Source organism: Dasypus novemcinctus, chromosome 10 (assembly GCF_030445035.2).
Source record: "Dasypus novemcinctus isolate mDasNov1 chromosome 10, mDasNov1.1.hap2, whole genome shotgun sequence".
Classification (NCBI taxonomy): domain Eukaryota; kingdom Metazoa; phylum Chordata; class Mammalia; order Cingulata; family Dasypodidae; genus Dasypus; species Dasypus novemcinctus.
This window is the reverse complement of record NC_080682.1, coordinates 88,395,660-88,419,631: the sequence shown is the minus strand read 5'-3', so window position 1 is coordinate 88,419,631 and position 23,972 is coordinate 88,395,660. Positions and strand designations below refer to the sequence as shown.

The window sequence follows — 23,972 nt, the reverse complement described above, 5'->3', positions numbered from 1 at the left end:
TATGGGTATGGGTTTTTTAATCTCACTTCATGAATGGAGAGCTTGACAACTGTTCTCTCTCTGATTTATCTAACAGAGATTATAGACAAGACTCTTCAGAGACTCCATAAACCTAGAATCACTCAGGGACACAGCTGTATGATCTCAGTGTGGATCATAGCCTTCTATTGCAATTCCACTATTATAATTTAGGAAGCAGGTATATCCTCCAACAAAGCAAGTTATTTTTAAAGAGCCATGTCTCAACTCTTTTCTGAATAATTGGATAACTACATGGGCCTCTAAGCCATGATGATGCACCGCTTTATAATTCAAGAATAGCTTCAGGAAGTGACTGAACTTGTTGCCCAATTACTGGAATAAGTATACATTCATTCACCCAAACTCAAATCCTCACCTTTGATGAATATTGGCATTCAACAAGATAATTCTAAAGTAATCCTCTTGGCCCTGTTCTCAGGCACTTTCCAGGTTCTTCTCCAAGAGGAGATGGCATTTTGTTCTGGCCTGTGCCTTTCTGAGGGGCTGCAATTTTCTAATCTAGATTGTTAAAGCACATGGCTCTACACATCACCAAAAGTAAAAGACGGCTGTACTGCAGGCTTTTGTCTTGACTTCACTGCTGTTTATACCTCTCCAAAGCTTGTTAGAGAACAGCAGTGATTTTGGAGGACTGAATGAGAGAGAGGTACCCTGTTGTTCTAGGTGAGAGGTTTGGGGTGGAGAAGGGACCCCTTCTCTCAGAAGCATCATAGCTTTATGGGCCAGGGACTGCTGGGAGAAGAGTGTGTCCCTCAGGTCTGTTGCAGAAGGTAGGAAAAAAAATACCAGGTACCATAGATACTCAGACAGTAAAATATGTTTTAATTAGTCAAGGAAAGGAACATACTTTTGTAAGAAACCCAAATGTTATGGTTGAAGTAAAAATCCCCCTTGACCAAACCTCCCACTCCCAACTTTTCATAGGACACTTCCCCAGAAGGGAGCTCTGTTGAAGATTTGCTGTATAACCTTCCAGACACCTTTTCTATTCATTTTCATTTTGCATTGTATTGTTTTCTTATAGCACATTATGTGATTCGTTTGCATCTTGTTTTTTCACTACCTCATATATCTTATATTTCTATGCTGGTACATAAATATCCTTGTCATGTTTTAAAATTCTGTAAATTGTCCATAGTGTAGACGAACCATAGTCTATTTAGCCACTCCTCTATTTATGTATGTTTAGGTTCAGATGGTGTTTTCAAACCTGTTTTTAGCAGCAAATCTTATTGAAGGGAATTTTGATATGCAATCCCACTATGTAAAACAAATAAAATTTGAACTGAGCTGGTTATCTATTAAGCTAAGAATGGAAAGCTTATTAATTTACTACTTAGTATCTTGGATAAATTATCCATTTGTACCTTGTTCATATGCTTTGTGCCTCAGTTCCTTTATCTACAAAATAGTAATAAAAATAGTACCCATCTCATGGAGTTGTGGGAAAGATTAAATGAGTCAAAACATGAAAAGTGGGCCAAATGGTGCCTGGCCCGTGACCAGTGCTGTGTTTTTGCTGTTTATTTACAGTGTTGTGATTGGACCACCTTGTGTTGGTCTTCAGAGAGTTGCTTTGGCCTTTGGCCCATATTGTTCCTTAACCTTTGACCTATTTTTAGAGCATCACAGGAAAGCAGAGTTCTACTGGGTACTGTTTACTGTAAGGATATTGTCATAGATGTTCATCTCATTATAGACGGTCCTGCTTTAAAAACAAGAGAAATTTCTTCCTGGTCTTAGCCTCAGGAATAGTTCTACTTTTCCTAGGCAGTCATTTTGGTTTTATCATATGGATCTATGCATCTTTTAACTGGCTGTGCTTTTTTCTGTTGATTGCTAGAGCAGATTCTAGTATGTGGGAAGCTTCCACCCGAACACTGAGCTATGTCTGTTTCCTTGAATTGGTTTTTCATTTGTTTTGCTTGTTGTTTGTTTTTGTTTTTTTTCAGGAGATAAAACTTAACCTGGGACCTCCCGTGTGGGAGGTGGGCACTCAACCACCAAGACACATCAGCTCCCCATTTTACTTTTTTACCTTTATTTTTTTGTCAGCCAATTAAAATAGTTGCCTCCGTGGGTGACTGCAGGATCCCAGTGACCCAGTGAGGCACACACTGATGTGCTGGCTTGCTGGAATCTGGGAAAGGAATCTTCTCCTTGATCTCTCCAGCGGGAGAGACGGCAGTCAGCCCAGCAGGTGACCCCACGTAAATGCTGATGTTGGCACTGGGGTCCAAGGCGTAGCACTGCACTTGGGTCCTTTTTATCACCTTGTCCCCTGAAAATCACCACCATGTGAGTTCTTTGAGAGAGAAGCATTTGACCTGCCCTTAGGAATTATTTTCCTCTCTTCTCCTATCGGGCTGTGAGAAAATGTTGGTTGTAGTTATATCCTTGGATGCTGTTCGGACCATGTGAGAAACGGAATATTAATTAACAACAATAAACTGACATCCACAGAGAAGTCATTCGTGATTGTTAAGGCCCTTTGTCTATGGTATGAAAGAGCTTCCACAACCACGAACAAGAAGCATGCTCTGGAGTCTGGAGTAGAAGGCAGTGGTGTGGCGGCAGGCGCTGGACACCATCCCTGGACTGTGCCTGGCACAGCCGCCCTGGGAAGTGGCCCCTGGCCTCACCCTCCTGCTGGGCCTTTAACAAATGGCCAGTACTGTTCTCCTAGTGAGAGTCCAGCAGTTGAATACTGAATGCTTGGTCCTCGGGCCTGGCTCTGTCACCCGTTCTCACCAGGGCGTGTTGGCGAGTGGTGGGCCAAGGGGAGGAAGGAGGTGCCCTCTTGTGGACGGGGGTTGGAGAACCAATTCTGGAGGTTGGTCTGTGGGGAAACGGGCTCAGGAGAAGGTGGGCCTCTGTGCCTGGGTTCTCCCTGACCTCCCTCTTTACACAGTCATCACTTTTCTCTGGAGTGGTGGACACCTGCCTCATGAACATTGGGCTGTTCATTCCTCTGGACCAGCCTAGATTATCTTGATCATCACTTTCCCTTTTAACAATAAGATCTACCTTTTTTAGGCTACCAAGCCCCACCCCCCCACCCCCCACCACCATGGCCTACTGCAGGCCCCTGGTTTTCAGCTTTCATTTGGTGCAGAAGAGGGGGCAGTGATGGTGACGTGGAGGAGGTGGGCCAGCTCAATGCCATCAGCAGTCCCCACCCTCCTCCCTGGATGCCCATACGTGGACAAACATGCCCTGAAAAGTGACTGCAGCTCCTGTCTCCTCTCGCCTGCCATTTTAAACCTTCTGCCCATACCTGGACAAACATGCCCTGAAAAGTGACTGCAGCTCCTGTCTCCTCTCGCCTGCCATTTTAAACCTTCTCCCTGTCCTCTGTTTTTATAGGTTCTGACTACTTTCCAGTTCCTATGTGTTCCCTCTGCTCAGCCCTTTGAAATCCCTTTGGCTGTTATTTAGGTTTTTCTCAAGATATTTCATCTTAGGTTGCTTCTCTCAGCTCTCCCAATGTGGAAACTTGGCATGCCAGCCTCGCTGCCAGTCATCTTGTCCAGGGGTGGTGGGCCTGGCTACATCTGGAGGGGATGTGAGAGTAGGTGAAGGGCCTTGCAGTTGATGTCCCCCACCTTCTGTGCACACTGAAGTGTCACGACAGGACTCCAAGCTGCAGGATGTTCCTTGCTTCTGGAGAATCCTAGCGTGGGAGTTGAAGAGATACCATTATCTATGGAACTGAAGGCACAATTTAACTCTGTACTTGACAGAGGTACCAAGGAGTGGTTCTCACACAGTTCCTTTGTGAATGGTACCAGCTCCCAATTCTCCCAAGTAGTAGACCCTTATTCCTATGGGTGTCTCTTGCTGGCTGTGCATCCGGCTAAACGAGACCCAACACGTGAAGTCAAGTCAAGCACCCCTGTATCTGGAGCTCTGTCGAGCCATCCTGGCCAAGTGTGAGGTCATCCGAGGGATGGTTTTGCCAACTTTCAAGGCACACCTTTCTTCGGCATCTGGTCTGTTCCTCCTTGTAGTAGTTTTGAAATCCTGTTGTTTTCCTGTTTTGATGGGTGGTTTTGCACATGTAATCAGCCAAACTGTCCTCACAAATTGCATACTCCATTTGGAAGTTGGTAAGAGGTTTTTTCCAACCTCTTAAGTGTATTCTTTTTTTTTCCCCCCTCTTTAGTCCCAGGCAAACCACCATGGTGCTGCTAGCAATGAAACCTACCAGGAACGCTTGGCACGTCTAGAAGGAGATAAGGAGTCCCTCATATTACAGGTGCGTCCTTTTTGGTCGGAACCAGCTTATCTTGTTACTTCCAGCTCTATAAATCCCCTAAGTGGGAGGGAAGCACAAGGGCTTTTCTTTGTTGGATTTATTCTGCCTTCCAAACATGTGTGTTTTAAAAAGACTCTCGCTGAAACAAAGCGGAAAATAATTGGGGGCACAGTTTAACTCTGTACTTGACTTTGGGGCCTGCAAATTCATTCAGTCATTTATTTGTCATGCACTTCTAAAAACATGCTTCCTCAAACTGGAAGATTAGTGGCCAGGTAGATTACTGGGTGCTGAGAATGAACAAGATGAGAGCTCTGTCTTCCAGGATCCTGGGAATCTTATAAGGGAAATATGTCTTCGTGTCACTAATAAAAGTGAACCATGTGATATGGTCCTAAGGGTGAATTCTAATGGGATCAGGCCTAAAATTGTCTAGCGCTGGATCTAAACTGATCACTGTGAGGCCAAATCCCCTGGAGCTGTTAACATGGACTAAAACTTCTGATGACTTTCTTGCTTCTCTTGGAGAAGTACAGTCGAAGGTATTTTTTTCACTTCTCAAAGCTCAGATTTACCGGTGGGACATGGAGTTAGCATTCTTATGAGAGGCCTATTGCTGAAGCACAGGCTCTCCCATGTATATCTTGATTTATTTAGCAAGCATTTTCTCAAGATCTGGCATGCATCAGACACTGTAATGGGCAATTTGGAGAATATGAAGATTAATATCCCAATCCCAGCTGCTTAAGAGAGCTTGAAGGATGGTGGATAAGATTGTTAGTAGAATAAAGGAAGGGGCAGATAGTCCTGGAACTCTTCCCAGGCTCTGGACTTCAGCTTGGAGCACTAAGTTTTTGAAGCTGTAATAATAAATCTGTTTGTTTTTGTTCCTTTTTTCTTCTTTTTCCTTTTACCTTTTATTTTTTTTTCACTTTATTTTATGAATATAGGAGTAGTAAACAATAATTTTAGAAACTTTGGGAATAGTAAAAAAGTTTAAAGAAGCAGATTAACATATTGGTCTTTTTTCCCAGGTAGGTGTGTGCATTTCACTCCTGCCCCTTTTTAAAATAATTGGACTCATACCAAATAATACAGTTGTGCATCCCAGTGTTTTATTGTCATTGTTGTTCCTATTTCACTGATTTTTTTTTTCAACTAAAATTAATTTGAGTGCCATGACTTGCCAGACACTCGTTTTAGGTGCTGAGGATACAGCAGTGAATGGATTAAGTCCCTGTTTTTACAGCACTTTCATTCTTCCACATGTGTGCACATGTATATATGTGTGTGTGTATGCGTGTCGAACTGAGGATGGAGACAGTGAACCAAGACATACATAAAATAATTCAGGGAGTGATAAGTGCTGTGGAGAAAAATAAAGCAGGGTAGGGTTTGCATAGGAGAGGAGGAGAGCCACGCAGGGATCTGGAGAAGCCGGTGACAGCAGAGGAGGCAGTGAGGGAAGAGGCCCTGAGGCAGGCACGTGCTCCTGTGTGGGGAGAATGGCAATGGCCATCGCGGCTGGAGCTGATGCTCTCGGAGAAGCTGGCAGGAGCTGTGTGGTCAGAGAGGTAGCAGGGACAGATTTTACAGCCCATTATAGTGCAGACATTTCGAGGGATGTGTAATTTGAAACTCCATCCCAATGGTGTGATTAATGAAAGAGTGTCCAGTTTTAAAATTCTGCAGCCAACAATATGGAATTGCAAATTGTTGAACCAGGACCCTTCATGATTGAAATAACATTCCTCTTTAGAGAGAATTACACTTTAACAAAGTCCTGTGTGATGAGCGTTTTCTTTGATATTTGTGAGTTTTTGTTTTTAAACTCTGAATTCTTGAGTAATCCTTCTTTGAAATCATCCATGACAATTTGGACACTACGTAGGTGAAAAGTCAGAAGCTGACCCTGGTGGCTCTTCTGCCAGGAGTTTGTGGACTCTCAGAGTCGTGGTGACGTGGTTGCCCCGGTTCCCCAGTGGCCCTGTGGAGCTGGTTAGACAGATGCCCAGCATGGTAATGCTTCTTGCTTAATGCTCCCAGCATCTCGCCCAGACTGAATTAATTGGAACCCTTGGTCCAGAACGTTTTTCTGGGTCTACTAGAAGAACAAGGCAAGCCACATATAACTAAAATACTTTGATTCCAAGATTAGTTACAAACAAACAGAATCAAAGTTTTAAAATATCTTCATTACACTGTTCCTTCTTAAGGCAAGGATGTTCGTTTGTTTGGTCCACTGTTCTATCCTCCAGTGTCTAAAATTATCCCTGGCACATGGTAAGGCTCAGTCCTTTTTTTTTTTTTTTTCCATTGAATATTCATGTTCTAGGGTGTGGTAATACAGTTTGTCCCAATTTTCCACACCTCTTCACCCATATTTAATATATTGAGGTCAGTAAGGCCCATGCCATCCTGGGTATCTTGAGTCTTATATGCAGCTGAGCTATGAGCTGTAGAATGCCAGAGACCACATAGTGTCCTCTGGGTATTTGCCTGCTCATGTCCCCAAGGTATGGCACAGACCATAAAAGTGCTAATCCCCATGAGAAGATTAACCATGAAACAGCCTTCCCAGTCAGATGTGCTGGAACCCAGGGAGTAAAGCCTTGAATTCTACTTCTTGAAAAGTGGAGTTACTACTACTTGAAAGGGGCAAGGCTGCTGACAGTGTTGAGCAAGAAGGATTAAAAACACGTAATCCAAAATGTGTTCATCAATTGCAATGAATCTACCACATTAATGAAGGATGTTGTTAATGGGGATAAATGTGGGCAGTGTGGGGAGCAGGGCATATGGGAATCCCCTATATTTTTTGTGTAACATTTATGTAATCTAAATATCTTTTTTAAAAAATTAAAAAAAAAATTCACTGAGACTTCACATAACCCAAATACCACAAACTCTCTGTTGATTTTTAGAATATATTCTGAGCTTCTTATTGTAAAAAAAAAAAAACAAGCAATCACACACACACACGTAAGTTTGCATTTAGGATGGGCCTAGTTGACAAAAGAAGCCCATTTTGGATTATAATAAAAATCTTAGCACCCAGCATTGCGCCAACTCCAGGAATATATTTCAAAAATTCATTAATCATTTGGGAATTTAAAAATGGAAAGCTTTATGTAGCCATATTAATTTAGCTTAGTTCCTTTGAAAACAGGGAGTTTTATAATTCATAAAGTTGATTTAAAGACTCATAAATGAATTCACATAGTTATTTTATGTTATTTTATGTGTTATTCCTTTACAGGAAATAATACAGGAGAAATAAGAATAATCTATATGTAAATGGCGGTGACTTGATCATTGGTTAAAAATCAAAAGGGTCTAAAGGATGTCAATTTACCAGTAGTTGATTGTTTTTGGGAGGCCACCTATTCTCTTCATCTTCCTTCCCTGTGGCATTTTTTTAAAACAGAAAAAGTCTTGAGGCCTTTTCTAATAGAGAAGGCTGTGAAAACCCCCTCAGTATGTATGAAAGATGTATTTTAAATGACAAATATGTTTTATTGTTTAATAATTCCAGTAGAGTTTCTAAAGATTCTCTAGTAGAGATTTTTCAAAAAGATGACTTTTTTTTTTTTTTTTTTTGCCACTATACATGCAATGCGGTATGACTTAGAGTCATGTTTTGGCCTGTGAATCACAAAACCTTTCTGGAGCCAAGTTTTGTCAGTGCTAACACATGCCCTTTACGTCCCACTTCCCTTAATTGCTTTAAAACACTTGCCTGATAGGTGAGTAGTCCTCACTCCCTGATGAGAGAGGTAAGGCCATTGGTTCGTTTCCACAAAAGTTTGGATTGCTCTTCCACATGAGGTGGCAAGAGCCCTGGCAAGCCAGCCAAGCTATGCCTTGGGGTCTGGGCAGAGAAAACTTTGTACGAGGAATGAGGAACAGGAGTCCAGCCTAGAGGTAGCTCTTGTGGCTGTTGGGTGTTTTTCTCTTCAGCCTGTCAAGGATTTGAAACTGAATCAACATCTTTCAGGCAGTGGCCAAGACTCCCTGGCAAGGTAAGGATCCAAGAAGAGCTTCCTTTATCCAGGTCACTTTCCCCACCCTGAAAAAAAGAAAAGCTATTCTTTGTACATAGGAATCAGTAGAGTGGCTTCACGGTTCACCTACAGTGAGGAGGGTTTCCTGCCCCATGCAGAGTCCCTGCTCCTCCACTGTTGCCTTATCTCCTGGGACAGGTGAGTGTCCTCACAGACCAAGTAGAAGCTCAAGGAGAGAAGATTCGGGACCTGGAAGTATGTCTGGAAGGGCACCAGGTGAAACTCAATGCTGCTGAAGAGATGCTTCAACAGGTAAGTGTGGGTGGGGCTGGAGGGAGGCCGCTGGGTTCTGAAGCAGCGCGTGTTCAAGTCCCTCTCTGTGACCAGGTTACAGCTTTCGCTGCTTACTCTCCCATTCACCTGGAGGTGGGATTGGCCACAGTGTACAGAAGGTGAAACCAGCCTGAGTGCTGAGAGTGGGGGTGGGGGCGAGGCCCGCCTGAGACTGTAACCTGTTGAGCTGGTTCGACTGACTCACCAGGGGGCACTTTCTCCAGGCCTGGGGCAGGAAGGAGGCTCTCCTTGCCCTGCTGGCAATTCCAGCCTCCTATCACATGAACACATTTGCCTGTGGGTGGCATCTAGGGTTTTAGAAAGTCAGCTTATTTTGGCTTCTCCCTTCCCAGTCTCACTCTGCCCCCTCCCAGTCAGTATAGTTTTCACTGATAAAACTTATAGCATAAATATTTTAGTATAATTAAATAGACATGAAATGGGGGGTGAGTGGGAAGATTTTCCTGCTTATCCTTCCAGGCTTATTAAAATAAATTTCTGGGCAGTGGATGTGGCTTAAGCAGTTTGAACAATTGCTTCCCACATGAGAGGTCCCGGGTTTGGTTCCCCATGTCTTCTAAACACACACACACACACACACACACACACAAAACAAACAACAAGCAGAACGAATGAAAAAAACAACTCAAATGAGCCAATGTGGCTCAGAGGTTGAGTTCCGGCTTCCCATTTATGAGGTCCTGGGTTCAATCTCTGGCCCCCAGTACCTCAAAAAAAAAAAAAAATCTTAAATGTCTGTTCCTTGTTTTCTTTTGGCCCTAGTCCTTATATGTACGTATAGTTTACAAAGCTCAGTTCACACCAGTGATAAAATTTAGTCCTCAGGTTTTATATGCTTAATGTCATAGAGTTTTTCCCTCATTTTATTAATTTTGTTATTTGGTAATCTTTACTACCACTTATAAAGATATTTTTGTAAGTCAAAATATCATAATCAATTTAACCATTCTTCTACTCTTGAATACTTTTATTTTATTATATATAATGAGGTGCAAGAGGCCTTTATTTTTAGAATAATTTTTTCATGATAGATTACCAGCAGGGCATGGAAATGTGTGAGTAGCTTATGGCCCTTGATACAGGTTGCTAAATAACTTTTGCCAGCAGTGGATAAGTAGCAGTATTTATTAGGAAAAAAGTCATGTCATCTGTAAATAATAGCCTATGTTTAAAGTAGTAGAAATAGGTCAATGACTGTTATTTCTGTGTCATGGCTAGTTGCACTGGTCAAATATTCTAGAACAATAGTAATGACAGTGGTAATACTGTATATTTTATCTCCTTCATGATTTAATAAGATGTCACTGATGTTTCTTCATTAGGTCTAATGGTTGCTGTGGGTTAAAATAGATGTGATGTACCAAATCAAGAAATGGCTCTCCTCTTTCTGTTTTTAAAGTTGATTTTAGGAAGGACTGTTGAATTTTTATGAAAAGTCTTTTCAGAATCTGTTAAGAACCTAATTAATTTTTAAAAATTTTATAAAATCTAGTAATATGATATATCTATTTAATAGGTTTCCTTAACAAGTCATTCTTGCCTCTTCCTTGGTTATTTTGAAAATCTACCATTATTGAAGTTTATGTGTGTATTTTGTAGCTCCTAATATAGTACTTGGCACATAAAAGATGCTCACTAATTAAAGAATGAAAGTCTTTTAAAATGAGTAGTTTCAATTAGATGACTGCTTATAATCTTTTTTTTCCTAAAGTTCTAATATTTTTTATTGACTTGACCAGCATAAGATTTAAATTGTTTCTTGACAATATAATAATGAACACAGGCTTTAAATTTGATCTTTGGTCATAGAATGAACATGTTGGTCCCAGATGTTTCTCAGTTTTGCTTGAGTGCATTTGAAGAACTTAAAAAAAAAGACAAGTCAGTATTTTCTAGTTTATCTTTTCTTTGCTGATTAATAAGGTACCACATTCTTGGCTTTATTTGATTTTCCATTTAAATTATGTGCTTCTCTTGCTCTTTATATAGTCCCTGAAAATCAGTGTAGCAGTAGGGGTTGAGTTTTTATTTTTAAGAATCAGGAGAAAAAACAACCTGATGGGAAAAATCTCAAATGGCAGGAAAGCATTTTCACAAAGAGTGCAGAATACACCCTGCTAAATTATATTTTCAAGTCTACACGAGATATGGTTTGGGGGTGGGGATGAGAGAGGAAATGATGGAGTGTTTAAAGAATCCGAAAAGAAACCAAGAAAGTTTGAATGTGGAGGGCATGCGTCAGAAAAATGTCAGAAGGCTGGTGTTTGAGGAAGGCAGTGCCAGACAAAGAATCCACATAACAGGAGGTTACAGAATGGCTGTATTTTACTACCAAGTTCTCTGACCATCCTTCTGGCTTCTCTTCCAGGACTGTTCTAGCAAGGTTTCCGCCCCTTGTCAGAGTGTCTGTATCAAGGAGTCTGATGTCGGTGCCCAGCACCACCTGGGGAGAGACCATCTTGCTCCTCTAAGCTTCGTCATATGGGCTACATTTTTGATACTTTAAAGTCTTAAGCTCAATTGCCTCCTTTTTCTCCTGAGTCCTCTTGCTTCTGTGTGATGGGTGAGGTGGCAGGCATGTTATTTACATAGGCATAGAGGTAAACGTATTTTGTATCCTTGTGTATTTTGGAGTATGTACCTCTTTATTTGCCACTTCTGGGTTTTAAAGATCTTCCTAAACTTAACCAATTTACTTTTATGCCCTTAAGCTTTCACTGTGTTCTCTCAGTCTTTCAAAAGGTGAAATGACTGGAGTGTGTAATACTCCTTTCTTGGCAAGTTCTGAATTTATTTCATGGGATGCATTTGAGCCTCAGTACCTGCCCATGTGTTTGCTGGGCTTGAGGGGTCCTGACCTTGGGAACTTTAGGTTCCCACTCCAAGCTACAGGTTCTGGTGCATATGAGATTGCTTTCTAGAAATCCGCTTGATGCTCTTTGTAAAGAACATTCAATTCTTTCACCCCAGCACTGATGCAATGCCATGTATAGCTCAGAGTAGGTGTTCTTTGAACTGGGATCAGGCAGAGACTTGTCCTGTTTGAGATATCCTAGACTTCAGGAGCAGGAATGGCTCATGGCCTAGAGGCAGAGAACTGAGGCAAACAATTGCCTTTTTCTGCCAGCCCTCAGAGACTTGTCCTGCACCGGGCCAAGCCTGGGCTAGTGCTCAAGGCCTGAGGAGCTCTGAGCAAGGTCCTCTCACTGTCTCACTGTGGGGCCTTCTGACTGCCTGTAAACGCAGGGCCTCCCTGACCACCCTGACCACCCTGCATGCTGAACACATGCCCTCTCTAAGGAAGCTGCTAAATTCAACTCTGACTGGTTGTACATGTAGGCTCTGTATTGCTAGATCTTTCCATTTTTTACAGTAAGTTAGAAATCCAGACTTTTTTTTAAAGTTTGTTTTTAAAATATTGGCAACTAATTTAAAGTCCCACATATAATACATACATATAGACCTAGTCTGCAACTCTGCACTAAGCTTTTCTACCTTTCCCAGCCGTCTGGCTGGAATAGCACTAAGGAGATTTGGGTGACCCCAGATCCAACCAGTAAAGCCCAAACCCATGTTTACATGGGCTCCTACAATGCCACAAGCTGTCTCTCTCAGCAACTGCCAACCTCTGTTCTAGGAGCTCAAGATGGAAAAAATTAGTTACTTGCCCAGCTCATGAGCCATGTACCCTAAACCTCACCTGCCCCTAGCTCCCATCTGTTTTCTTCTGTACATTAATCCATCCAGTTTCTGGAGAGAGAGAGCATGAAGATCATTGGGATTAGATAGGCAAACCAGCACCAAACAGGATCAGGGTGGGGGTGGGAGTGGGGCGGGAGGGGGGAGCTCATGAGCAGCATGTGAGTTATAAACAAATCTGAGGACAAAATAATATCTGTTGGGTCTAGTCCTCTGTAGGATGTAGGATAGGATGGAAAGAGTGCAGCTGAGACTTATCTTTGGGACTGACCGTGGAAACACCTGCTCAGCTGTGGTCTCAGACTCAAAGAGCAGTCTGGATTTCCCTGGAAGCCTTTCCCATTAGGGAGAGATATTTTCCAAGAAAAGTTTAAATGGGTCGTTAAGGAGAGGAACAGACTGAGTCAGTGTTCATTGTTCTGGCATAGTCTGAACTTGGGTGTAGAGCTCTCAGCGCTGAGTACTGCCCCTCTCTGGTCCTTAATTGGGTCAGGCTACTGCCCAGCTTCATCTTTGATGACTGCAAACTAGACTGTCAGAGCCCAGGGCTGGGAATAGCACCCCAAGATTATAGGAATGCACCAGCAACCTCCTCTTGGAAGCTGGCTCAGACCATGCTGGTATCTAAAACTCTGTGTCCAGGGGGTCCACCATGGTCTATATGTGTATTTGAGGGCCCTGGTGGCTTTTTCTAACGTGGGCTCATTGGTCTCCCTGAGTCCAATCGGCTGCTGTACAGGCTCCTGCTCTTCTGCCTCCAATCCCTGCCCTTTCTCCAGAGGGTGATGGTTTCCGGGAAGAAGATGGTGCCACTCACTGTGTAAGAGGCTTTACACAGAGCTGGCAACCAGAGGGAGCATTTCTGGAGACTGGCTATTTGGAGACACAATCAATATCAAGAGCAGGAAAGATTTTCAGTTACAAAAGATGGGAGAGAGGAGCAGAGTGGGGAGGCAGAAAGGATACAAACCTCTTTGTGAGGATGTAGCCCTGCTTTTGGGAAACCTTGAACCAGACCAGCCTGCATTTCAGCACACCCCCTGCCTCAGAACTCCATGGTTGAAGGCAGCTTCACTTTGTGTCTGCTTCGTAGATGAGCAGTGGAGGGTGACTGGTTTAAGGAATTTGACATCAGTGGACCTGAGTTTCTGTCTATTCATCCTGCACTTGGTGGTGATCTAAGCAAGTCTGTAGACTTGTTTCCTTGCTTGTAGAAAATGAGGATGTCAGTATGGATTCTACCTTGGCCACCTTTTAGAACTGTCGTAAATTTATTACAGTGTTGTTGAAACTATGAAGTCACATCAATTGGAAATGTTAGTCAGGGCACTGAACTGAGGGTCTAAGGCAGGCCATGTTCCTCCCTCAAGCTCAGTGGAGGGAACAATATGCCTAGGGCTCTGAGCTCAACAAATATCATCAGTACCTGACTGATGAATTTCCCAGAAGCACCTTTAAGGAGCTCTTTAAGGAGGTATTTCTGTCTTGAAAAGAATATTAGAAAGAGCTCTATGTACATGATCCTCTAGGAGCACAAATCCATATGAGGAGGCGAGACACTGAGTCATGAGTGAAGAAAAATAGAGATTTTCCAGATAATTCCTAAAGCTCCATCTGGGAGATTTATAAGACAGAAATAGCTGCTTTTCTCAAATTTGTTTCATTCAATGTTGTAGCTCCAGACCACAGTATGAAGTAGGTACTTTAACCCTTTTTCACAGCTATAGAGACAGGTTCAGAGAGAGGGTTTAGTCAGTGGGACTGAGTCTGGACTCAAGCCCAGCTTGTCTGCAAGCGCCTTGTCTCTGCACAGTGTTATTCATGACAGAGGTTTCCCAGCAAGGCCTAAGTCTCTTACTTCAAAGGGCAAAGGGACACATTTTTCCTTTCATGTCTTTCCCTGGCCCATTCTTTAATCCTGGTTTCAGATTGCCAGTCTGGCTGCACTCCTCTGCCATTGGTCAATGATTCCCTGGGTCATATTCCGTACTTAAAGAGGGAGATAATTGCTTCAAGATGTGGCCCTTTAAGAAAAGGATAACTTGAAAGGCAAATTATTTTTATCAGTTCCAATCAGAAACTAAGCTCTGGAAAAAGGAAATGTGGGGTTGTTTTGAGATAAAAGCTTTCTTTCATCCCCAAAATGGAGACGTATTTGTCCCTCTAAGAGGTTAGTGGTAGTGGTGAAGTGGAGGGGTCAATGATAATTCTGTCCTTTGGTTTTTCCTAGTGCTTCATTTCCCTGTTTTATAGTCATTCGCAGTAAGAAAAACAAACCACACAGCTTCCATATCACCTCCCTCATCATCCCCTGCCCTCTCTTAGTTATACAGGCAACCTTGAAACAATTAGGAGCAGAAGCAGAATGCTGCTTATGAAACTTTCTCCTCTTATTTCTAACCTCCTCCTCTCCCACACGTCTCCTCCCCACACATTGCAGTAACTGCATGATTCCCAGAGATTTCCAGCAGAATCCAGGATGCCATCAGCAGGTGGGCAAGCCTTGCCTGGCAAGGATTTTGGTGTCCCACATAAATAGGCTAGATCCAGAGCTGATTCCATTCTTGGGGATGAGAGCTAGGGATCCAAGAATAGTTTGCTCAAGAGGTAGACAGGATTGAAGGTGCCAGCAAAGGAGATGGAGGAGAAAAAAGAAATGCCAGGAAAACCAAAGGGAAGGATGGAGTGGGAAGGAGTAACTGACACTGATGGGTTCTGATGGGCTGAGAAGTATAAGTTAACTCTGGAATTTTGAACATTGGACCCCAGAATCAGACTGTTCCTGTACTTCTGTTTACAGTCCCCTTACCTGTAAAATAAGTTAAAGCAAAAAGTTAGGTTGCAGATTTATTGTTGAAGAGTGACTGGAAGATGAGGAAGAAGAGAAGTAGGGGTAGATTATTCTCTTTACGAGTTTAGCTATGAAATGGGGGGGAGAGGAGACAGAGACAGTACTTACACACACGTACACACACACAGCATGTACTTGCCTTGTTGAGAGCACAGGGGATTTGATGGGCAGAACCTTGAGGGGAAGGCAGAGTCAACAGGGAATGTTCTTTAGAATGTCAGAAATTTGATTATGTTTATAGTCTGAAGAATGGGAGCTGATGATGAGGGAGAGATGAAATGTCTGTGAGTGTGGGTGACTGATGTTCCTACCTTAGGGTAGCACAGTGCTTGGTGGGAGCGTCCTCAAAGGCAGCACAGAGATGAGGGAGTCATTCTGAGTTACCAGCTAGAGGGAGAAACGGATCAGAGCTCATCAGGTCTGGAGCAGGTATGAGCTGGATAAGGAATTTCTGGTGTTATGTTTACCATTGAAATGACTAACCTCAAGGCTTGGAGTGGATAAGGAGGCAAATGCCGCCTAAAGGAAGTGATAACCTTGGGGAAAATGGAGTCATTAAGTAAGTATTGGCTAAATGAAAAGATGAGAGACTGAGTGTGCAAATGGGCAGTTGAAAGGTCAGAAGATTGTGGCCAGAGAAGAGAATTTCAGAGTTGAAGATTTTAGAAGCCAAGTAAACATATTCCGGGTAAAGATAAGAGCCAAGTATGGTCATGCAGCTGAGACGCAGAAATGAAGTGGAAGCAAAGCCGGTTGTGAATGTGAAACCAGAGTGGACACTGAATGGAAGTTCCATTACAAGGATGCTCAAGATACTAAGGAGAAACTGTTGATCAAAAGACAAAAGTCCAAGGAAATTAAGAAGTGGATAGAGAAGCTGTTGATCAGGAAAAATGAGAGACTACCTTGGGTTCTGGATATCTGGGGAGAATGTGATATAACTGAATGGAATTGTCTTAGAAGAGGAGGGCAGAGGTGCACGGGCAATCAGGACGAACTGTGGTCTGGAAGTAATAAACAGAAGTGTCTATAAATTGGGTCTGTGGAAGCAAGATGGTCCCCCTTGACATGGCTAGCAGGTATGTCATGTCATGCAAAAGCCACAATTTCGTTATGATGGAAATAGAAGAAGCAAGTAAGGATGCAGAGTAGATTATTTCTGTTAGGACAAGCATCTTAGAAGTTATAGTGGATAAGACTGGCTGGTAGCAGAGGGAGCCATGCTGTTCCTGGACATGTATAAGTAGAACTGGATTGGGATAAGTTTACTGAAGGCAGATTTTGAGTTCAGGGATTAAGGCATTAATTATTAATGACAAGGACAAAAGAGATGGTAATGAAAGGTAGAGGCACATGCTAATAAATATAAAGTAGGGGAGAGTAAGTAAAAAGAGGAAGTAAAAGTAATTAGTATATTGCATGTAACTAAGCAGCCCCAGGTTTCCAATGAAAACGTTACATCCAACTGGAATGTCCAGTTTGAATGTTAGTGTGACCATTTGGAATGGCTATTAGAAATGTAATAAGATCAGTTCGAATATTAGCCTCATAATCTGGACCATTGGTGTGACCAGTTGTACCCTGGCTAGTGAGATTTTGGGTCAATAATAGTAGACACTAAGATTTTAAGACAGGAATTTTGAGACTTTTTATTGAACCACACCAAAGTAGAGTCTCAAATACTGGTCACTAGAGTGCATAAGTAGCCTCTTAATATATTCAAGTAGTCAACAGGGACTGTGTCTTCAATTGTCACTACCTAGTCCTTGGTATCTGGCAGCTATTTTTACAAAGTATTTGTTGAATGCATGGGCTTGGATTTATGGCAGGCCCGCCCCCCTGCAAACCATTGTCTGGCCTTGTCCACAGGCCTCAGCACTGAAGCGGGTTGCACAGTGTAGAAAAAAAAGAAAAAGAAAAAAAACCCCAAAACTTGTTGAATAAATGAATGGGGTCTCATGGAAAAAGTTTTTCTCAGATCCAGCACTCCAAGATAAAATTGTTTTTTATCTTACAGACCTTGATTTGTATAATTGCTCCTTTTCTCCTCTTTGTATTAGCTGGTTGGGAGCTCACAGATACACTGCTAGAAATAGACTATAATGTAAAGAACTTTTTAGGTGTGATTTTATGCCAGCTGTAACTATGGCTTCAACTTCTTTTGCTCCCCACTTTAATTTTTATGATTCATGTTTTAACCTGAGATAAACAGCCTCAAATCATTTTTGGAACAAGGCAGATAATTAATGGTTGGAGAGGCAGACAGAACAAGGTAGTGGAGGAAGCGAGGGAACTGAGGAAGGGAGAGAGAGAGGTGGGGAAGAGCAGGGAGTGTAGGAAGATTACATCTTAAGATACTCAAATACTGAAGACCCAGGGAGCTCATCATTTCTGTGGGCTCTCACACCCAGAGAAGGACCCCTTAGGGCTTCATTTATTAATTGCAAAACCTTAGCACCAGTATGTGCTCAAAGAAATTGATTTGAGTGGATTTTCCCTGGGCCCTTTGAATAGCTGTTGATTGATTGTTGTTTTTTTAAGCATATATTTTGTATAGCCTTTAAATTTAGACTTCTTACCCTGTTTGGGAAACAATGTGATGTATTAGACAGAAATGAGTTTTGAGTCTAACAGACCATGGTTTGAAAACTAACTCTGTTGCTGATGGGCTTGTGTCCACGTCCAAGAAATTTACTTACAATTTCTAGACCTGTTTCCTCATCAGTAAAATCAGGATTTTAATTTTTACTGACAAATCACCTGGGCGGGTTTCTTAAGAGGATGTATGCAAAGCACCCAAATAGTGTCTGTCACAGAGGAAGCACTCAGCAAATCTCTCCCCTCATTCCATCAGACACACTCATCCAGATGACTCCTGTGTGGCAAGTAACTCCAGCTTCTGGCACTGCAGTGCTATCTCTGTTCTGTAAGCAGCTTCACATCTGCCCAGCCCAGAAAGACCTGGCCTCCTTCACATCGTGCTCAGTGAGCTCATTTTGCTGAGCATTCTGGCTGCTAGATACCCATCCCCTCAGATTACCATATGGACAGTTTGTAGCCTGGCTTTCTGAGGTGCTGGGGATCTTTGGCCTGGGGAATCATGTATTCCAAGTCAGAATTCTTGTCCTGTTTATGATCTGAGGGCAATTCAGAACATAAAGGGAACAGAGCTATTGGGCCAGAATGTTGAGATTGCCAGTCTTGTAACATGGTTGGGTTGCCCCAGATGATATAAAACATTCAGATTATGGCAAAGTATACTATCTTTTCTAGCTGCTCCTTTGGGCTCTTGCTCTCCCAGCTGCCATCTATGCTGTCCTTGATAGAAGCTGTCAAACCAGTGAAGCCAGGTCTACCATGTGCCAATTTTGGACTTTAAGACATTTTGTCAAAGGAGAAAATGTGTTGATTGGGACTTTGGGAAATGTTCCTCTTGTCTTGAGGCCCTTCATAATTGCTCATAGTCCGGAGCAGGCGTGTTGCCCATCACCTTTGCTTTTTATTTTGTTGATATTTATGAAGTGTATGTATTCATGGCAGGTTGTCAAGGACCTGAGGCACCTGCTTTGTTCTGCCACTGCTCTAGTGATGGCAGGACTAGTAAAAACCTCCCTTAGTCTGTCCTCACAAGCAGAGAACAACAGTCTTCCTGCTTATATCACACAATGGCCAAATGGTAATTTTGGTAAAGTCCAGGAAAGACCCATGTCATATATTAAGATTTCAATATAATCATCCAGTAAATACTCATTGGGCATTTACTTTATGTTCTGGTTCTCTTCTAGTTTCACAGAGGTGATGTCTTACAAGGGGGTGTTGTTGGAGACTGGGCTAAATGTTGATTGAGCCCAAGTGGTGATCTAGAATCTTTGGTTTTGAAAAATATATTATTAATGGAAGCTTGATTTTTGTTTGTTTTGGTGGATAGGACCTGCTGCTTTGCTTTAAAAATAAGGATTGAGAAATTTGGTTCTTTGAGAGTACCACTTCAGTTTTCTCTATGTGGAAAAAATGAATAATGGTTTCCACAGGCAAACATGTTTTTTAAGAAATGTAGTTCTCATCTTCTTTTAGAGCAGAGTGGGTGGTGGCTGGGGCTATGCTATCCCAGAATGACCCAGTGTCAGCCTCTCCCTGCCCTGAATAGGCCTGTGGCTCACATGCAAAGTCTCAACTCTGTGCTGTCCAGCGCACAACTTAGAGAGCACTTTCTGGGCTCTGGATGTCCTTCCTGCCATGGTGGCTTATGATTCTGGGGTCTGTTTGTGCCTGCAGGAGCTGCTAAGTCGTACATCTCTTGAGACCCAGAAACTCGATCTGATGACTGAAGTGTCTGACTTGAAGCTCAAGCTGGTCAGCATGGAGAAGGAGCAGAGAGAACAGGAGGAGAAGCAGAGAAAAGCAGAGGTGAGTGAGATGTGCCAAATCCGGGAGATCTAAGCTCTGACATGGGAGGCTTTGCTAATGTGGACCCAGGCCATCTGATCCACCCCAAGCCTGCCAGTCTTCGGGTGCCAGGAACGGCTATGCACCAGAGGAAGCAGTGATCTGTAAATACCAAGTTATCAGGTTTTGCTGTGGCTGCAAATTTCAGCAATGCCCAAACCACCCGGTTTTGGCTCTAAGGCTTTATTTCCCCTCAAGCTGCTGACAAGGATGGAAAGGGAAGCAGTAGTGGGGGAGGACCAAACAAGACGTGGAGGGGCACAAGATATCATCTGTGAGAGCCGAGGTAGTGGTGATGTACTGGAGTGGTATCAGTTTCCCAGCAGGCCACCATCACTGTATCTAAGAAGTCTGCAGACATTTTTTGATGTACATTTCACTGACCCAAGTGGAGCCCTTAGATTATGTGTTTCTTTTCTCCTCCTGTCTCACACAGGTAAGCCCATGCACAGGCCTTCTCTTGGAGAATGCTTTCCTTCCCCTCCTCCCCTTCTCTCCCCAGGCTTTACGCCATCCTTTTTGGATAAACATTTGGGGAATTGAATTTTGGACTCAGAGCTCCTTTATTTGAGAGAAGACAGCCTGTTTTAGATAAGGAACTTCTCGATACCTCTACCTACCAGTCCCTGATGCACATCTGGCAGTATGAGGCATGGAAAGAAGATAGAGTTTAGTTTTACAAACACCTTGGCTCAATTACTGAACTAGCTCTACAGGTTAGCTACTTAGTCTCTCTGAAGACTAAATAAAATCATGAAGATTAAGTACCTGTCATAGTATCTGGCATTTTGTAGGTACTTCATTTATGTTAATGTCTTTTCCCACTTAGCATTATCAAAATTTAAAGACAGATAATTCTGAAAAGTACAAACGTTATTGTCCACAAAACCCTGCCATACTTCTTTCTGTGTTTGCTATATGATCAAAACACTGGTGATTGAAACACTTCTAATAATGGGGCATAGTCCTTGAATTGCTTTCGAGAATATGTTCATTAATAAGAAGTATGGTTGCCAAAAGAAGATAACTGCATTAGTCAGAGGACAGTATATTCTAGTGATTAAAAGTACAGGCTCTTGAATCAGATTCTCTGGCTTTAATCCAAGCTCTGCTACTTAGTAGCTTTGTGATCTTGGGGAAGTAACTCAAGTCCCCAAACTTCTGCTTCCTCTTCTGTAACATGGAGATGATAATACTTCCTACTTTCTGGATGGTTGTGAGAAGTATTTGAGATAATGTACAAACAGCCCTTAGCATAGTGCTGCACACATAATAATGGCAAGCATTTATTAATCATTTACTAATAGTGTGGATAAGCATGTTAGTAATGGAAATGTGACTTTGATGCATTATTTAAATACTGCTTGGTTGTGTGAAGTGTTGGTTAAATGGTTTCTGTAATGGTCAGAGAAGCCATTGAAATTTTTCCTGGTTTAGAGTTATTTTACCAGTGTTTCAAAGTGTGGGATTACATGTGGATGTGCTTTGGGGCTTTGGGAGCAGAATTCAATGAAGTTTGTGAAAAGATTTAATGTGGTAGAAACTCAACTTAAAGCCACTTAATTAAAAAGGAGGGGGGAGGGCTTAGGTAAGACAACTTGAAAAGTCCAGGGCTTAAAAAGTCCAATATGAGATCTATAACTAGATCTCAGTTATCTCATGGGTCCTTAGAAATCAACCTTCCTCTGTCACTTGGCCCTATTTTAGCCTCATTCTCAGAAGGGATCTCCTCAAGTGGTGACAAAGATGAGGCATCAGCAGGTCTAGATTTACATCCCATCAGCCAGGTAGCCCCTACAAAGAGAGAGATTCTCTTTCTCAGAGTTTCCAGCAAAAGCCTCAGGTTTGCATCTCATTCTGTCAGTTTGGGTCACATGCCTGGATCTGAACCAGTCACTGGACCCAGGCATAGGTATGTATGAGTGTGAAAGTCAATCTGTCTATGGAAAAATGCAGGGTTAGTGCCAAAACGGGCCAAGTCGGTTCCTTTATGGGGAAGAAGGGAAAGAAGAACTCCCACTTCTGGGACAAGTGTAACTAAAGCAGTCATTTTACTGTTTGCTTTTATGCGTATTTCTTTCTTTTTGAAGGATTGCTTTTAAACTTTGAGTTTTTAAAAAATTTTCCATTAAGCTCTTCATGCATGAGACAATATAGGCTGTGAGTTTCTGGCCTCAGCCTACCAGATAACAGCCTTTCCCAGTTGCTAGCACAAATATTAGGTTTCCACGTGGAGGAATATTTTAGGCTATTCAAACCTGTGATAATCAACTAGCAACCTCATGACCTGAAACCAATACCCCATTCTTACAGCTGAATATAATCCTCGCTGGTATGCCTAGAACCTCTTCCTCTATTTGTAGCTGTCTGGAGCACCGGGAGGCTTAAAATCATCCTTAATCATCAGAATGCTTAAGCTGCACCACTGTCATGCACCTAGACATGTATATTTTGAGTGAGACATTTAGCTAGATAAGGTCACAGGGGATTCCATGAATAAGGGGCATGCAGCTCCCATTCTGCAGGGTTTTTTTTTTTTCCAGTGAATGTACTTAATCCAAGGACTAATGGTTTGTGGCTTGGAAAAGTCAGGACTTTTTTTTTTTTTTTTTTTTTTTTTTAAGGTAGCCCGATCTGAAATAAACTTCCTTAGTGTAGCTCAGGCCTTATCCTCCAATTCCCATTTATGTTTCAGTGAAATAAAGAGGATGCTGTTAATGGGAGCATTGCAGACTGTTCCGTCTATTCTGCTCCTGATCACACACTCACCCAGCATCCTGCTGCCTGCAGTAAGTTGCAGAAGTGCATGCTGATGGTCTTTCTGTAAGACCCGAGGACTTTGGGGTGCAGGCTTGTTATCAGATGGAGAGAATCCTGATGGCCAGCCTTGCTTAGGAGTAAGTCAGTGATGGCCCAGTGAGATGGGGGTGAAAGCTCAGTTTCCTGTTTACTTTCATCTGCTTGCAATGTTAATGGACCATTTTAGGGAACCCCCAAGATTAACTGAATGAGTTAGATTTACTTCTCAAAAGCACAATAGAAAAGAATGACTGTCAACAGAAGTAAATACCAGAATTAGGAGGCTGGAACATGACAGACAAAGATTTGGAGGCAACGGAAGACCTCTGGGTGGCACACCAGATCAAAGAAGACTCTTGCTGGGAGAAGGAAGTCTGGCTTTCCTGAGCACTGGGGTTGGAGGGAGGTCTGCAATTGGATCCTGTTGTGGGATTCAAAGGAGTTCTATTAGTTGTACCAGAACAGCCTGTTAGGAGATGAGCAGGGATCTAGGACATGCAAGGAAGTGGAGTGAGCCCAGCTGATCAGGAGTGTACACAAGCATAAACAGAACTGGAAAGGTTCTTTAAGATTTTCTGGCAGAATATGGAATGTCTTACAACACTGGCATGTGTTCCATTCCCATCTTTATTCCTATGGTTAGGGCTTTGGAAGGGAGGGATTCTGGTTGCTGAACTAGGGCAACCAGATTGATGGACTTGTGCTACAGAGCAAGGGCTGAGAACATTGTGTTTGCTCAGGGTTGAGCTGGCCTGACTGAAAAGGTTCTATTGTTATTTTCATTTTATTTATTTTGCTTTATTTTATTTCATTATTATAGGAAATAGATTTGTGCTATTCAAAAATTAGAAGTTCAAAAGGGTATACAACAAAAAGCCTTCTTCCATGCCTGTCCTCCAGCCAGTCAGGAACCAGTGTTAACAGTTTGTTTTATATCCTTACAGAGTTGTATGCATAGACAAGCAAATTCATATGGACATGTTTTTTTCTTTCCCTTGTTTTAGTACAAATGCACATTATTCTGGAGCTTTCTTTCTTAAATTTAAGTCTTGGAGTTAAGAATAAAAACTTTCTCATTCCATTTATGCCTGCATATTCTTCCACTGATTCTATACTCATTTATGTAAATCATAATATACATCAGGTTGATGTACATCAGGTTGTTTCCAAGTTTTTGCAATTACAAATAATGCTGCAGTGAATAACCTTGTACATGTGTTAAGAATACTATAGTGGAATTGATGGGTGAAAGAGTACATGCACTTGAAATTTTGACAGCTATTTTCAAATTACCCTTTATAATATATAGAGGTTATTTTCCTTCCAACAATGTATAGGAGTTCCAGGAAAATACTAGAGTTAGCATAAAGGAAGAGGGAGAGGAAGAACTAAAGACAACTATGAACAAGTTGAACAGGAGGGATGGGGTGGGCAAATGTATGATTATGGCAGGCTCCCAGGTAGGTGTACATGGGAAAGAACCACAAAGAACTTTGATGGTAGTGAAGCAGGAGGAGTA

The 23,972-nt window shown here is 42.3% G+C and overlaps 1 protein-coding gene across 7 annotated transcripts in view; it reads left to right on the top strand.

The window, feature by feature from the left end:
• PPFIBP2 (PPFIA binding protein 2) overlaps window positions 1–23,972 on the top strand; it is a 153,181-nt gene that overhangs the window by 81,100 nt on the left and 48,109 nt on the right. For all 7 annotated transcript variants that reach the window (XM_058305795.2, XM_058305794.2, XM_058305798.2 and 4 more), the window contains 3 exons: window positions 4,208–4,300; window positions 8,503–8,616; window positions 19,484–19,615. In XM_058305795.2, the coding sequence (XP_058161778.1) occupies window positions 4,208–4,300; window positions 8,503–8,616; window positions 19,484–19,615 (339 nt within the window). The remainder of the gene's footprint in view (window positions 1–4,207; window positions 4,301–8,502; window positions 8,617–19,483; window positions 19,616–23,972) is intronic.